The 17,440-nt window shown below is 44.9% G+C and overlaps 1 protein-coding gene across 3 annotated transcripts in view; it reads right to left on the reverse strand.

The window, feature by feature from the left end:
- The window catches only part of DVL1 (dishevelled segment polarity protein 1), a 668,196-nt gene that overhangs the window by 53,917 nt on the left and 596,839 nt on the right, over positions 1-17,440 (reverse strand). For all 3 annotated transcript variants that reach the window (XM_086921442.1, XM_086921440.1, XM_086921443.1), the window contains 3 exons: positions 16,279-16,348; positions 13,873-14,012; positions 8,764-8,840 (listed from right to left, as the gene is read on the reverse strand). In XM_086921442.1, the coding sequence (XP_086777568.1) occupies positions 8,764-8,840; positions 13,873-14,012; positions 16,279-16,348 (287 nt within the window). The remainder of the gene's footprint in view (positions 1-8,763; positions 8,841-13,872; positions 14,013-16,278; positions 16,349-17,440) is intronic.

The following is a 17,440-nucleotide window of genomic DNA, read 5'->3' on the forward strand; positions in this document are numbered from 1 at the left end:
CACTCTTTTCTTAACTATAAGACATGTTTACAGCAATTTAGCTAGCAAAGTGGGGTTGGAAGAAAAGGAAATATACAGGATGCATGACGCTTCCTCAAACCAAAGTGGTAGTGAACATCATGTACTATAATAAAATTAACCTATTGTCAAAATGACTGCTTGAGTTATAATTTCATGCGTTTGCCCCTCAGGTCAATGCAATGGTACATAGAGTGCCCTATAGCAAATGGTTTTTCAATGTATATTGTTGTTTGTAATATATTTGTAAAGCTAACAGTTTGAGCTTGGGCAAATCACAGTACCCTCCGTTTAGCCAAGTGTGCTCGGAAATTATTTTTGAACTCCTCATGCCTGGAATGTGCTCTCACATACAGCTTGAAGCCTAATTCTTGCATTGGCCATGAACAACCACCATAGACAAAGCTGACTAATCATGTTTTGTATCACAAGCTTCACTAACACACATATAACAGGTTTGGCATAGAAAACAGCAGTGCAAGCCCACAGTAAGGGCTGGGCAACCTGGATCAGCAATGCATGCCATTTTAACTTCAGCATGGGAAGATCGTGTAACTTCAGCCTACCTGCCCTACATGTCCTACTAGTGATATATTTTTCTGTGGCTGTATGTTGGAACCACACAGGCGTTAATCACATCTGCCTTAATAACACGGTCCGAACAACGAATGCTTCTTTACAACGTATTCCATTTGCACCCAACTCGTTACAATAACTTGCCTTAGGGGAAGCGCTGGAGTTGGAATGGCATCATTTACTATTCCAACTCCAGGCTCTGCAACAGTAGGGAAAGTGTTAGACTTAAAGTCCGAAATAAATCGAACAATGCGTTATCTTTAAGGCAAGTTCTTGTGACGACTTGCGTTGTAAGGGAATGTGTGGGAAACAGAGTTTACAATGCCGACAGAACTACGCAGTGCAGGCACTACAATGATGCTTCATTACCACATGTTCCATTACAACGCAAGTCGTTACTACAACTTGCTTTAGGGAACGCACTGTTGGATTTTAAATTCAACACCTTCCCTACTGTTGCACAGACTGGAGTTGGAATAGTAATATATACTATTTCAAAGTCCAGCTCTTCCCTAAGGCAAGTCATTGAAAAGACTTGCGTTGTAATGTAATGCGTGATAATGACGTGTTTGTTGTAATGCCCGCATTGTAAAGGAATGCGTTGTAATAGCATGCTTGAATATGTCATACATCCATATGTGTTGTAAAGACACATCGGTGGTTCGGACTGTGCTGTTAAGGCACAGCTTGTATTGAGCCGCTATGTAAAGGCTATTTCCTTCTGCACAGTTTGTCTACTTGTCGTTGTTAAACAGGCAGATTGATATACATTGAGGGACAGAGTTCTCTGGAAAATGTGAGACTTGTAATTTCTACTTTGATCTTGAATTCCTGAAAAAAAGCAAGATGTGGTAAACGTTTCTAATAAACCATAAACATTTCATTGTCTGTGAAGTCCCCTGAGAGGAATGATGGACACTGCTTCGGAAATAGTTCCCTGTCCACACACTAAGGACCCAAGGTGGTGCAACCTGTGAAGACAAAGTGACATGGGAGTGAGTAACAAGTCTTGAATTTAAGTGATGGTATTGTGCAGTGACCCCCAACCGTACCTAGCGCCTCACCTGGAATCTGCCTGTCCATTAAGCACCGCACAAGGTGCAAACCTTGCCTGTAACAAGCTCAGGCGACCCCTGCTCGTACTACTAGAATGACAGAGCTGTGCATGTTCTGGTATTCATTGTCCAATTGGAATGCGGTTTCTTCAGTGTATGGAATATTAGAACATTGGAATGTTGGGAGCTCCATTGCAGACAATGGAGTGCTCCCTGCTTCTACGGGTCAGTAAAGGCCTGCAGAGCAACATTCCAATGTTCTACAAAGGTTTCTTGAAGTTCGAGGGGATTTATATCCCCTCGAGCTCCGAGAACCCTTTGTTTAATTTGTTAGAACATTCTGCCCTCTAGTGGCTGAATGTTCTAATAGCCTTATAGCCCTCCGTAGCAGGGCTATACCGGCTATTAGAGTCCCGCTGTTTCGTTAAAGTCCCTCGCCTTCGGCTCGGGCCTTTAACGATTCAGCGGGCCTTTAATAGCCGGTATAGCCCGCTACAGCGGGCTATAAGGCTATAAGGTAGCCCTGGGTCTAGTTTGTTTGCATTTGATTTCTGACTAAACACAATGTGCTGAGGCAGTTTTCCAGTGTCGGTCGGAGTCAAGTACGAGATGTGGGTTGGCTACATCTCCGGTTCCCACCCCCACTCTGCATACATGACATGTAGGGTTTGCAGGTTGTCCCTCTTTACTATTGAACGGCGCAGCACTTACGCAGTGTGTACATGTGCGCAGAGTACTGGGGAGTTCTTAGTATAGGATTTTGATTGCACCATTAAGGGACGTAATTTGTGACACAGTCAAACACTACAAAATGGGGAATTACATTGATTATCCCCCCAAACGTTTCCACTGCATATTTATATGCAGAATTGCTGGAAACCTGCCTAAGATGCTTTTGTCCTTTTGTGTATGCTGGCAGAACAACATGCATGTCCCCATACAAGGGTTCCTCTAGTGGCATTTCCTTTTAAAAGGACAATGAACTCAAGGGAGGAGCTGGAGAGGAAGTTGGCAATCTTAATAGGAAGTCCAATTTTAAAGCATCATTGTACACAGACGAGTGTGTCCATAAGAGCTAGTCATGATTTTTAAGCAGAACTCTGTAATACAATGTTCAGCCTCGTTGCAGGGGGAAGGAGAAGGCTGCTGGAAACAGTGTTGCTATACCTGGGACCAATTTAGGAGTAAACCAGTATCCGTCAGCCTTCTAATGGCACAATTTTGGTGCTGAGTAAAGGCTTCAATTCAAAAATATTGTGGGTTGTTTCAAATGTCAAATTACAGCAGAAGCTACATTTACCCCTTCCCCCAAATTGCGAACATTAAGGCGTCTCTGCATCTGTTGTATTACTGTAGCTCTCTTTTTAAATTAGTAAAGTGGCGTAGCGTTTTAATTAATGACACTTTCGTTATACATTTATTTGAGGTTTAATTTTCGAAAATGATGCGGGGCTCTTTCACACCTTAAAATAGGGGAAACTCATCTAAGCCACATAATATATTTCACTTCTGCGCCTATCAGGAGGGCCTTCGATGCTTCAGGGCACTACCAATAGGTGACACCAATTCACCAAATAACAAGCACATGACAGAAAACCTCCTTTGTCGTAGAAGATTGGGAGGCCTCCAGCAAAAAAAAGCAATTTTGCCTGGAAAGCCTAACATCCTTTTAGCATTTTTGTCTGTAAACCCTATAAACATCTTATTGTGTCCTGCAGCAATAACATTCTCTCCCTTTGTCGTTATAAGACATGTGACAGGAAAGCATAGTTCTCAAAGGAGCTCCCACTCACCCAGTACCTGTTTGATATGTCTTAAAAATTATAAAGGGGGGCACCCTAATACCCATCAATGCGACAAGTAATTCCCCACCCTTCTTCAAGCGCCTTGAGACCCTCTGGGTATGTAGCGCGCTATATAAATCATTTGACTTTGACATGTGTGCTTCCTTTTACCGTATGTACGCTCTTCGGGAAATGTTCTTTCTTTCCGGGTATAATGTGGTTTCACTGTGTCTCTCATCCTGTACCCCAAAATATATGTTTGCCCTACCCGCAGTCTTGTCATAGGGCTTGCGCGTGGGACGTTGTGGGCCAACAGACAAGCGCACGAGAGAGAATGTGGCTCAGACAAGCCCACCAGGTCATCACTCGCATAATGAAGTTCTTTATACCGTTCTGAAACAATTTTTGTGCAGACCACTAGGTGGCAGAATTGTGCACAGCAAGTAAATCCTTAACAGATCTGAAGCGACAAAAAATTAATGTTACAGATAAGTAACGTACATTTTGGCATAGACTAACTTTACCGTCTTTACATATTCCTTTACCACGAAAGTCGTTTTAACGGCTTGCCTTAAGGAAAGGATGTTTTAATTGGTGTTGGACTTTACGTCCAGCCGACGGGTAAGTGATTAGGTCTCGCCTGTCGATGCGCATGCGCATCGAGCAAGCGAGACTATGGGGGCTTATCCACTCTTTATCCACTGCAAGGAATCGTGGCGATTCCTTGCAGTGCCCGTGACTTTTAAGCTCAATGCGCATGCGCATTGAGCTTAAAAGCGCGTGCACATCCGTCTTGTTTTACCCGCTCCGCCCCCTCCCCTTCCCGCCGTGTCGCATTTCTCCTCCCCCCTCCCCTCTCTTCCCTCCGTCTTCTTTGTTTATTTTACCCGCTCCGCCCCCTCCCCTTCCCGCCGTGTCGCATTTCTCCTCCCCCCTCCCCTCTCTTCCCTCCGTTCATCACACGCGCAGCAGGAAACAACAGTTTAACAACGACAGACCCAACCGTGGCGCGAGCACACACATACAGAACACTTTCAAGATGATTTAGTCTCCCGGATGAGTACCTAGCTGGCACGGTGCCTCCGCCTCCTAAGTGTAAGACAGTAATGCAAAAGGGAGGCTTGTCAAAACGCCACTGCCTAAAAAGACAACCTTAGAGACAAAAGCACTAAACGAATGCCGATCGCCCCGCGAGCCCGGCACACATCCATTGCTCTCCGTCTGCTGCCGGATCAATACTGCGACCTCATTTAAAAATAAACAGGGACGCTGCAAGTAGGTCGAGTTTACTTTTGATATAGGATTCACTGCGGGGAACAGGGAGCTCTGCTTGACCTCCTGCCTCGCGCATGCCACCCGGCAATATTTCTTCGCTATTCTCAGAAGGAAGCTTCATCTAAAGTGTGCTACCGGGCTGACTCTATTTATTGGTGTACAGGGGAAGCCTCGCTTTAATTACGATATATGCATGCCGGTGCATACTCGAGCTCTCGCAGCTGAGCATGATTAATGCTCCGACGCCTTGCGTCTTTTGTTCTTTCTCTCTTCCTTCATCCGCGCGCTCTTGCAGGTTGCACAGCTCTGTCCTCGTGAAGTTCCCAAACTCGCTAACCTCTGCGTACAGCATCCGCTACTTACAAGTATGTAGTGATGATGACAAGAGCAACTAATATACAAAGATGTTTATTTGCTATCTAAGCTGTGAAATTGTTTTTATTCAAACATACGTGATGACAAACTCAACAGGTGTTTCAAGTTCAAAGCAATCACGAGTCCCCGAACGTTCTGATTTTCGTTGGCTCAAAGTGCCATGTGCTTCAATTTAAGAGAGAAACTGAACCTCCTGTGAGCCATTGTTACAAAATGGCGCATTATTTAATACTCATAGGATGGGGTAGAACAGCTGCACGGAAGAACAGAGAAAGATGGATTCCCATTGCGCTTATTAATGTGAAAAGCCTCTAATTCATTGACAATGCAAACATTTATGTGTGCCATTGAGTTAAGCTATGTTATATTACTGTGTCCTAGGAATCAACTTCCTCTTAAGATAACCTAACACCACTATTTAGGTGTACGATACTCACCGACAAGAAAGAATGCATAAGACATCAGTGGGTTTTTCAGATCATTCAATAAACACATAGGGCATATGAATGGCTTCCGGAAATACACAAGGTACTAAACAATATGATATGGGTCCGTCCCTCACCTTCAACACCTCACCCTCACCCACACTCACCCTCACTCACCCTCAACGCCTCACCCTCACTCACCCTCAACACCTCACACTCACTCACCCTCACCCTCACTCACCCTCTACCCTCACTCACCCTCAATACCTCACCCTCACTCACCCTCACCCTCACTCACCCTCACCCTCACTCACCCTCACCCTCACTCACCCTCACTCTCACTCACCCTCAACCCCTCACCCTCACTCACCCTCAACCCCTCACTCACCCTCACCCACCCTCACCCTCACTCACCCTCACTCACCCTCAACCCCTCACCCTCACACAGTGCAATAGGTCTCGGAGCATTTGAGTTAGAGCTTTTAGAAATGTTTATGGCTTTTTTTTTTTAATTCTTTAGCATTGGCTACAGGAAACAAAAATGCTAAAGATTTACAAAAAAACCCATAAACAATTCTAAAAGCACTAACTCTAATGCTGCGAGACCTATTGCATTTCCAATGCTTGTTTTTTTCTTCCCTCCCATGCCCTCACCGCCCCCCGCCCCACTACTGATTCGCGGGACCAGCCGTGACTGTTGGGGGTTACTGCACAATACCCAGGGCTTAAAGTGGTATGAAAAACTAGGGGGCCTCTCAAAGGGGGCGTGGCCAATGTAATCAAGGGCGTGGCTTAACACACAAGCTAAAAATCTGTTCTTAGCATAGTTTGCTGCCCGACCTGTATTTTGCTGGTTCTGTCATTGCATCCAGATATAACATCATACCTACAACAAGTCAAGTCAGGATTATTGCCTTTGTCACTGGTTTTTAGTTGCAAAGAGAAATAAGCAGCAACTATGGCTTGTATTTTATAATATTGAAAAAGCTTCCACTTAAATCCCTGCTGACACCACGACAAAGTTGCTGCTCCCGAGTTTCAAAAAGAGAAGGGAATTCCAGAGAGAACATGACTCTCTTTAAAGGATTTCCCTTCCCCTACAACGCTTACCTGGCATGATGTCATGCCGTAACTTCTCCATTAGTGATAAGTGTGAGCAGTGTTGGCACGCGCACATCGATGTGCCTGCTGTCACTGCAGTCCGGAAAAAAACGGACCAGCTGTGCCAGGGCACAAAACAGAGCCCGATAGAGACCCGTTTCGAGGCCCAGCTCACCACCGGTGACACCCGGCCCACTGAAAGACCTGACAATGCCATCACCTAAACTCAAGACTTGTTACCCCCATGACTTTGTCTCCACAGGTTGCACCACCTTGGGTCCTTACTCTGTGGGCAGGGAACTATTTCCGAAGCAGTGTCCTTCATTCCTCTCTGGGGACTTCACAGATAATGAAATGTTTATGGGTTATTATAAACGTTTAATACGCCTTACTCCACCCCCCCCCCCCCCCCAAGAATTCAAGATCAAAATAGAAATGAAGTTACACATTTTCCAGAGAACTCTCTCCCTCAATGTTTATCAATCCGCCTCTTCAACCACATCGAGTATACAAGCTGATTGCAGGGTGTTCTGACACAATCCACGATTTTATCAGCAAGTGCTACACGCAGTTCAAATGAGTGACGTGTCACATTTAGCTTTAGGGGAATGTGTTCCGCTGGGAGGTGACATGGAATGGCTTAGTGAGAGCGCGTGGTATTTTTCAAGCACTCGGTGCAAACCGCATTGCTTCTTAACTTGGATAGAGACCGGGAAAAAAGAAAATTCATGAAGAGAACAAGTGAATATCAATTATAGGCTTCAAATACTTTCAACCATCTACTTAAGCCTATCTCTTCCTAAGTTAATGTACACAAAACCGAAGCACTTTCACGAATAAAGCCACAGGATACAATGCCATATTACTTTCTAGCATCCTTAGTAACACTCGCAAGCACAGGGATTAGACTATTCCTCCTCCCCTGTTGAACTGTTTATGAATTTTTCCTCATTCCCCACCGTCCAGTGGTTCAACTCACACTGCATTACTGAACTAGGTATCATTATCCAGCAGCCACGTAAAGCGCTTACCTTTGAAATGCTGTGACCCAGATAAATGATTGAGCTATGCTCTTTAATAATTAAGTTTATTGATTTTAATGCAAACAGCCACACAACAGCATGATGAAGTACATTTCGACCCAATGCACGGATTGTGTTATTCGAATCACATCACCTACAACACTGAGAAGTGTGTATGCATTTTCACCAGACCGCGCTATTAGTAGGATTTCACCCAATTTTTTCCACCTAGCGTAGCCAGTTGCCCAACTTCTTTTCGTATTTCCCCGGGCAGCCCTGTGCTACATAAACCTGCTTCACCTGTATCGCACACCAATCCAAGCCTCTGCGCCATTGTGACACTGTGGGGGGTGTGGGGTGATTCCATTTGGTGGCATGTGCCCAGGAACGTCTTGTCTGCCCAAGATCCTCCCAAGCCCGCCAAAACCCCCAGGAGAAATGCCAAGGGTGTGCGTGGGACCTCCCAGCCCAGTACCCTGGTGAGCTCTGCGGCTATCGTGGTCCAGTACCTACTTATTGCGGGTCATGCCCACACCATGTGATAAAAGTCTGCAGGGGTCATCGCACAGTGAGGGCAGTCAGGGATGGACGAAAGGCCAGCCCGGTGTAGTGAGTTATGCACTCTAAAGTGCAGGGCTGAGATGGTCACAGTGACTCTGGCACTGCATGCAAGACACTGTGCTTAAATTGTGTCGGTGTCTGCAGGTGGTGGGCCCCAGCACTCATTTTGGGGAACAAGACTTATTTTTTATCATCAGACTTTGCCGCAAGGCAGAGAAAGGCAGAACTGTAGAAAGAAGAAGGAAGAGAAAGATAGGAAAATAATTACAATGGTTGAAAGTAGAGATGAAGAAGAACCTGTAAGATTGAAATAAAGAGGCAGGAAGTGACGACGATGGAAGAGGCGTGAGGCGGAATCAGACCAGACAGACTTCATTTTTGGCAAACCCAACAATTGGCAGGGTCGTCGGCAGGGTCCTGAGAAAAGCTGGGGGCCTCTGCTTGTAAGTTTTTACAAATTAAGCATTGAAAGTGTGATGCTGTTTTTCACTTTTTCCTCTATCCTTGCCACAGCTTTTAGTGCTTTTGATGTGTTCAGACTGAAGGTGTCAGAAACTGACAACAAACTCACCCCGGCTTGGAGACGATTTCCCGTAAAACTCTGACCGCGTCGTCATTCGTCATGTTTTCAAAATTGACTTCATTCACCTGAAACAAAGGAATAAAAGTCAGGAGAGGAGGCGTGAATTTTCAAACCTGGATCATCTGAAGTGGATCCCTCGCTATAAAGCATGTGTCTATTTTTGGGGTTAGCCACAAAACAATTCATCAAACGAGATGACCATTAAGTGAGTTTTATCAAGGGAGTTACATTTTTATAGTTCATTTCCCTACTTCAAACTTTTCTCCAAGTTCTGCGCACTTCCACAAGCATCACTCGTAGTTGCTTTATATCACCTATACTGTTGTTTATGGCTTCCAGAGGAAGCCATTAGCGTGTAGCCAGCGGCGTAGTATGGATTGCCAGCACCCAGGGCAAAGAAAGTATCCTTCCACTTTCTTTTAAACATTTGCACCCTATTAAAGTTTTGAGCCCCATAAAATGCACCTAGGTATTTTGTGCCCGGGAAACCGCCCCTGTGCCCCCGCTACGCTTCTGCGTGTAGGAATCAGTAAATCTCTTCTGTGATGTCCCAACACTGGTTACCCAATGTTGTGACATCACTAGGGAAGCACTCGCTTCCCCTTTGTTCCCCCTGCCCCGCTCGGGTCTACAGAGACCTGAGCTTAGCAGTGGAATGGTAGCTGGTGGTTTCATTCACCTTCTGCCCCTTCCAGGTGCCTAGCAGACTGACAGCAACTCATCAGACATCGAGATTTCCAACCAATAAGACACTAGGTCTCTTTGCTTGGACTTTTGTATGGAATATGAAATGTTGTGCTACAAAGATTGAGATTTGTGAAACATGCCTACCCTCGTGGGCAGGCATGTTTTACAGGTGTGGGAGGCTTAAGAAAGTAACCACTTCTCAGCAAGGCTCATTCACTGACTCCCCTCACATCCTGTTGCGCTGAAATACTGCACAGTAGTGGGGCGGCTGGGACACAACTGAAGTTGTTTACTGCTTGTCATGCCCTTTCCAAATTTCCCACCTTTCATTCTACTTTGCATGATTTCATACAGCCTCAAGAGTTAAAGCTTGCTTCAATTAGACCATAAAATCACACACACAAGCACAGGCACACATTAATTATTACTATTGTTCAGCGTGGACACAATGACTCACGAGTGGAGAAGGGTCTTGGTGCCCCTCTATTCCCTGAACAGCACTTCGGGACAGTTTACTAGTGTGGAGTCCCGGACCGCCAGACTTGCGGAGGCGTGGCAGTCCAGCCACCACCGCTCCGACTGCCCTATTTCAACTAGGGCTGTCGGACCGCCATTGCTGCGTGGTTGCTGCCAGGGAAGCACCGTTCCCTGGAGGTGGGGCTGCAGTGTAGAGGCAGCAATATGCTTTACGGGACCACCGCCAAGCATATTACGAGTTTCCTCTTTGCCACTTTTTTTATGGCGGTTCCTCTGCCATAAAAACCGTGGTGGAGAAGAAACACCACCACGTGGCTCAGGGCCCCAGGGTGCATAACAATATGTGCCCCCCCCCCCTATGTACATGCACTACAGTTCCTGCATACCATGGACTTTACAGTCCATGTCGTGCAGAAACGTCTTCTGGCCTTCCCATTGCGGTGCCCATTTTCAGAGGCACCGCCATGGGACCGCCAAAAAAGCCAGCCAGACACGAGAAACACTTGTAATATGGTGGGTTGCCCGACCATGGGTTTGGCGGTGCAGGAGCAGGCCGGCGGATTGGCGGTCCGCTCCTGCACTGCCAAACTTATATTCAGACCCTAAGTAGCATATTGAGCTATGTTCATAAGGATTATGTTATGCTGTTCTGTTAGGTGTCTTTATTTTTTGAAACGGTGCCTATCAAACCAGGATGTAAGGGTTTATTACACTCATGGAGCAAGGTTCACTTTGAAGAGGTCCCCAGACTCTCAGCCGAGTCACGTGGTTTCCCAGTGTGAAGTAACTATGATATGCAATCTGTGAAATTATTTTTTTTTAAATTCTCATCTCAATTTTACTGTATTTTGGTATTAACATAGAATCTGACCTTTGCAAGGGTGTAATAAATGTATTCTCACAAGTGTTTCTAAATACAGTGTCGTGGTCCCAGAGGTACGCAGGTACCGCAGCATCCGCCAGATGTTTCTTTTGTAATTCTGCTGCTAAACCTGCCCTTTATAGATGCGTAGCGAGCATCCCAACAAAGAGGTGTGAAGGTGGGCCGCCCGACACTTAAACAAACACTGTGCTCCCTGATTTCCAGCCTGTTGCTTTGTGCTAAAGAAACACAGCTCCTTGAAAGCGCCGGATGAGAGGACGGGCCTTTTTATCTCGCCCTGGGGATGCGGATATGAAAGAAGCGCGCGCTGTTTGTTTAGCGCCCCCAGGTTCCAAAGATGAATGTGTTATGAGCGCCCCTGCCCACCTCCCCGCTTTCCATCAGTGACAGGTGATGTCCTCCAGACAATGAGCCGGAGCATCTCTCAGCACCTCTCCCGGTGGGTCGGCGGGGAAGCAGCACTTACAGCGGATATATCGCATCGCGCTGACAGTGCATCGGTGCTGTTACACCGTGCACGACAATACATCGCATGGCATCAGGACGCATGCAAGTGCATCGCATTTCCTCGTAGATCGTTAACCATTACATCGGAACTCGAAACATATGAGTACATCGTTAGAGTTTCTTTGGACTCGAAACATATGAAAATGCCGTAAGACATTTTGTTTATTTAAGGAGAGACTTTTGACACAGACACAGAATCGCATTTTGTTTGGGGCATTTCTTTACCGGGCGTTTGTTTATTTAAGAGACATGTGGTCTGACGGATATGTTGCTAGACTTTGGTGCTGTCAGTCAAGGTTCGAGCCTCCACTCATAGCAAGATGATATAGGAGCAGAATTGTGTTCCTAAAATTATGTACGAGCCGAATTGTGTTCATAAAATGGAAATTAAGTTTTTTTCTGTACATTGAACGGAATTGTGCGCATATGCGGAATTGTGTTCATAAAATGGAAATTGTCTTTATTAAAGTTCATTGAAGGTCAATAACATGGCAAGCAGATATGATACATTGGTTTCTTTGGGAAACAAAGAAATGCAACGCAATTGAGGTCATTTAATCTCTAAAGGAAGCCCTGCATAACACCTAGGAAATGAAGATGGCTAGTAGTTTTTCCTAACATACTTTAACTTCTGTGTTTCATGAAGCACGCAATCTAGTCCATGTACATTTTATGGATTATGAACGGCTATGAGGAGAAGCAAGTTTAGCGTAGCGATCAGTCTATACTCACTGTGATTTGATGGACTAAGCAGGGGAGTGGCTTCAGGATGGGTGTTTGGGGTGTTACACCCTCATAATAAATGTACTTTCAGGTAAATTGTTGGGTAAAGGGGCTGTCAGGTATGGTGAGGTGTCTTTGGGATTTCATAGGGAATTTTTTTACAAAAACGCAGACAAAAAAGCACACACACCCTCTTTGCTTTGAAAGTCTTTAAAAATGGTGGTTAGTTTGCTAAATATTGTGTTTTTTCTCACTTGCTAACTATCAATATGCATTCGTCTCCCTTTCAACTGCCCCTTTATCCCCTCGCATGTGTCCTGCTTGTCCTATTATGTATTTTGACATTATATGCCGGCGTGATAGCAGGAAAATCTGAAGCTTCCACCCCCTACACCCTTTGAATAAGGGCTGAGACATAAAGCATTGCGTAAGAGAAAAGCATTTGGTGTACTGTAGGGACAAGAGAACAATCAGAATTCTGATGAGCAATTGTGCATTCAACACTTTGAGGGACGGGGCGTATTAAAATATGTATGTACGCCAGTTGTGTGTTCTGACTGTAAGGCGCCGATGTATATTCAGAGCTGCGTGTATGAGTGTGTGGCGCGTACACTAAATGTTGTGCACAAGGGGGAGGTGGCTGACTGGTGCACATGGGAACGTGTTGATTCATATCGGTGTGTAATTCAGGTGTGCATTTAGAATTGTGTCTAGGGCGTGATGAGTGCATTCATAGATATGAGAGTCACGCAGGCAAAGCTGTGAGGGGCAAGTTAGCATCCAGAGCTCCGTGGGGTTGCATGTACTCAGGGTTGTGTGCAACAAATCTATGAGCGGAAGTATACAGAGCTGTGTAGCAACATATATGTGCGAGGCGTGTGAGAAACACACTTACAAGGTTGTGACAGGCATGTGTTTATTTGGAAGTCTAGAGGGATCACATGTCTACACAGACCTACAAGGGACGGGTCGATGTGTATTTTGATGACACAAAGGGGCACATTCAGAAAAGTGTGCATGTGGTACAGGCGTGCATTCACAGCTTTGAACATTGGCTTCATTACTAGTAGTGGGAAAAACAGTCATTCATCCTGACTTGTGTGGAGGAAATATGTATTCAGGCTGCTTTAAAAGCAGATGGGAATACCAAAAGCTATGCAAGGTAAGTGTGCATTCGACAGCTCTGTGAGATATGTATACATAAAAAAAAATGTGCAGGCTAAGTGTGGCAGTGCATTCAGCGAGGGTCAAGATTACAATCTAAATCCTGAGGAACTGGGTGCACTCAGAGCAGCGCGGGAAATTGCCGAGCAGCTGTGCCCCGGATAATGCACTTACAGAAAGGACACTTCTTTGGCAGTCATTTCAAGGGGCCACTTAAGCAGGCGGCAGGGATGACAGGTAAATAAATATTAGCAAAGGCTGTTCCTGCTGCGTGCACCATGCGGTCCTCCACTTGTCGAATGCGGGAGTTTCACAGTTGCATACAGGGTCTCACACGCTAACCTGGTGCTGCGGGCTAAACCATCGCGTTGTCATGTCGCGCGATGTAAAGTCGCGCGATGTGACATGCGATCCTATTGCATGGCCGCATTTGCGTTGCTACATCGTGCGATGCTAAAACGGCCGATGTGACTGCATTTGCGATGTATTGACGGCGATGTTAATTACTGCGATGTGATTCAGTACGATGGATTGTCATACAACCGGGTCGGCGGGGCCCCGGCCCTCCCTCCCTCGCCCAAATGACTGATATTTTTCGGATGAGTTCAGACAGTGATTTCAGAGTCAATCCCTCCATCCCTGCGGGGAGAACGGACCTGCAGCAGCATGTCCCCCGGTTCGATCCGGCCGTCCGCCGCCACCGCTCCGCCTTTCATGATGGAGCCGATGTAGATGCCTCCGTCCCCCCGGTCGTTGCTCTGCCCCACGATGCTGATGCCCAGGAAGTTGTACTTTTCTGCAGAAGACATAAAGAGGAGACAAACCATCGGACAGTAAGGCATATTGGATCACCAGCATCACACAAAGAGAATCTTTGGTTTCATTCTACCACAGATGCCTTCAGACCTCAAGGGTCTAGCTAACATGTTCTGACCCTCAATGCTTGTAGTATGCAAGGAAAAGCAACAATGTATGCACAAAGTATGTAACAGGGTGGGTCTGGCTCCAAGAACAACTGTTCAATCATTAAACAGATATTAAGAGCCTGGTTTAGTTTGGTGGACGAGTACTGCGACACAAAGTTGACGGATAGACAATCTTCCTTATTACGCACTAGTAATAAGGTAGACGGGATTTCCCATACTTTTGAGATGTAAATCTCATCCGCCTTATTACCAATGCATTAACATATAATGCACTTGTAGTGAAGAGGACAAGGTATCTGACACGTTTAAATGGATATTCCGTCCGTCTTATTACAAGTACATTAGGATATACTGCTCTCGTTATAAGGCGGACAGGATAGCCGTCACCTTTGTGATGGAGTTCCTTCCCACCAAACTCTAAATCAGGATTTAAACCATCTGAGGCGATGGAATTCTATGTTGGGTCGCGAGGGTCAGATATATGCCAGATGACAAGTCTATTGACACGTTTCAAACTTTATAGAATGGATTTAAGTGGAGATAATTTACATAATCAGTGGTTATCCTGGACAGCTATCCTCTTCCAGTGCGAGGACCACCACTGGCCACCTGAACCGAGGCCCTGAGAAGCATCTTTGCACATAGTACAGTATATAATATGGAAATGGAGGTTAAGGGAGATGAGTGACTATCGACTATAGTCAAGCATCTGTCTTGCTGGGATGTTTAACTCCCTCAAGCACTGAGGCATAACCCTTCTCATTTAGTGCAGTCAACTATCTTTCTATGCAGATGAACGACTAATGCTCCTCATACAGTACAGAAGCCAAACCAACCCTTTGCCAAGTATTGTGAAAAATCCTACTTATAAACTGTGATTACCCACTAACTCATGTTGAGTAAAATCCAGTGCGTATACAATACTAGCAGAATTCTGCCCAAGTCATACTGCTTCCTTATGTACTGGAGTTACTCTCAACCTATTCCGCACAGTCACACTTCTTCACTATCTATCACCGCCAATGCTACTAGGGGCCAGATGTGCTAAAATTAGGAATATTGATTTCCTAATGGTGATTTTCTGTGAATCACAATTAGGAAATTGTAATTCCTAACGTATGAAACGTATTGAGTTTCAATTAGCAATTCCTAGTGGATGACAAATTGGCCTACCTCATGAATATAAATGAGGTAAGTCGTAATTTGCTACCCATTAGGAATGACAACCAGAACAGGGAACAGGGATGGCGGCCTGCTAGGGACAGTAGACCATCATGTAAATGATTGCTTTTATATAAAGAAAACTTTATTTTATTTTAAATACAGCCAATTTTCCTTAAAGAAAAAGGGGACGCGTTTCAAAAGATAAAATGAAATGTTTATGTTTCATTTTTTAAAAATAGGCAGAGGTTCGTGGGCCAATACCCACTCCGAAAAATGTTTGTTTCAAAATTTACAAAGAGGAAGGGATCCCTTTAGGGTATTTTCCTGTTTGTGAATGGCTATCACCTCCTTTGAGGTTTCTGTTAAATATTAATGTTTTACAACTATAATTCGGTCCATTGTGATTCTGTATTTGGAAGGGACACCCTAACATGCCCTTTTCAAACACTGAAATGCTACGCACAAATTGGAATTGTAAATGATGCAAATTTGTGCTTTGTACATTTGAAAAAGCATTTTTTGTGGTCGGAAACGGTCTGATTCACAGAAATGATTTGAAAATATGGCCTCTCGTTCCCAGGCAGTGAAGCCAGAATTCTTCTGTAGGCAATGGATTTGCTTCTTTCCTATTCACGGATGTCACTCACTCCCCATTCAGTGAAACTAAACTCTACCATAGACATTATTGTCCTTTTATCTATGAAGCATGGTTATTGATATAATTCTCCATCATATTCACCAAGAATTCAGTATAAGGGACACATCGAAAAATATGGCTGTCGCTGCCCTTCTCCTCAATAAAGGCTCCCTATAGCTAATGAACAAGGTTTTGTATTTATCAACATGTATCTGTCTTAGAGAAATCTTTACTACAAGGGTTTCTTTTAATGTATAAATTATGTTTAAGCAGATCCTGATGATTCTCTTCTAAACTTTTAACGCAGATGGTACTAGTGGCCTGCTGCTTCTCACCCATATTCAGCGTGACAGTGATGATATTCAGGGACATGGTGGAGTCGGTAATACTGCTGAATGACGAGGACTGCAAGGAAGAGAAAAAAAATCAGTAATTTTAGAGTGCCATTACTTCTTTATCTAGGAAGGGAGACTAATTTAGTAAACACTATGCCTTCCTTTAAGAGTATCCTCACTTAAACCAACACTCATCATCCACCCGACTCTCCTGCAAAACAAAGAAAGTTCTGAGCACAAAAATACAAGTGCAGTTTCCTATAACAACAAGTACATGATCACACCAGATAAAGAGTAAAACAGTCAACCGAAGGAGATGCACATGTCCATATGAGGCATAGCTTAGTAGCCATTTTCTGACCTGCATATCTTTCAAGAGCAGTCTTCTCTCTGGCCACAAGATGGCAACAGGACCATTGAAAAGAAGGAGACAAATTGGAAGAATGGCAAATCCTAAATCCCTCGCCGCCTTTTGCGATGTTTAGCTTTCAGCTGTCTGGTTTTGAAAGACGTATTGTGTTGTGTACAATACCAGTACTTACAGTGGGCTTTGTTTCAGCACATTGTATACCACTGGTTGACTTTATTGTCAATCTCATTTGCGTACTTCTTATTCAATTTCTTTCCTTCCGTTGCTTATCCTTGCCCCTCCTTTAGAGCATAGTTAATTTACCATCATTTTGATTAGATGGTCATATTCTTCCTCTGCTCACATTCTGGGAACTACGTTTTCCATTCAGTATAAGCATTTCATGGGAGCACATGAGTATTCTTGCTACCACCTCCTTTATGCTGCTTCCCCATTTATACTCCATACCACTACGTACTATCTGTGATGCTTTTCCACCCACCCTCCCTATCCTTTGTGCCTTTTTTCCAAGCTGCCCCCCATTTCTCCACTGCCACTCCTTGCGTACTGCTGCCACTCGTCAGCAGGTTTACGCTTCTGCCCAGTCCCTACTCCCAAATTGCTGCCTAGACCCCCTGCAGGTTTTTATATTGCCCCTCCCCCCAAGATCCCCCATTGCACCCCGTCTCCATTATGTTCACTCCCTACCTTGCCATCCATTGCACCCCGTCTCCATTATGTTCACTCCCTACCTTGCCATCTCACTTTCCCTTCATGCTGGATGCACAATTGTATGCTTTTGTAATGCACTGG

Source organism: Lissotriton vulgaris, chromosome 5, assembly GCF_964263255.1.
Source record: "Lissotriton vulgaris chromosome 5, aLisVul1.2, whole genome shotgun sequence".
Taxonomy (NCBI): Eukaryota; Metazoa; Chordata; class Amphibia; order Caudata; family Salamandridae; genus Lissotriton; species Lissotriton vulgaris.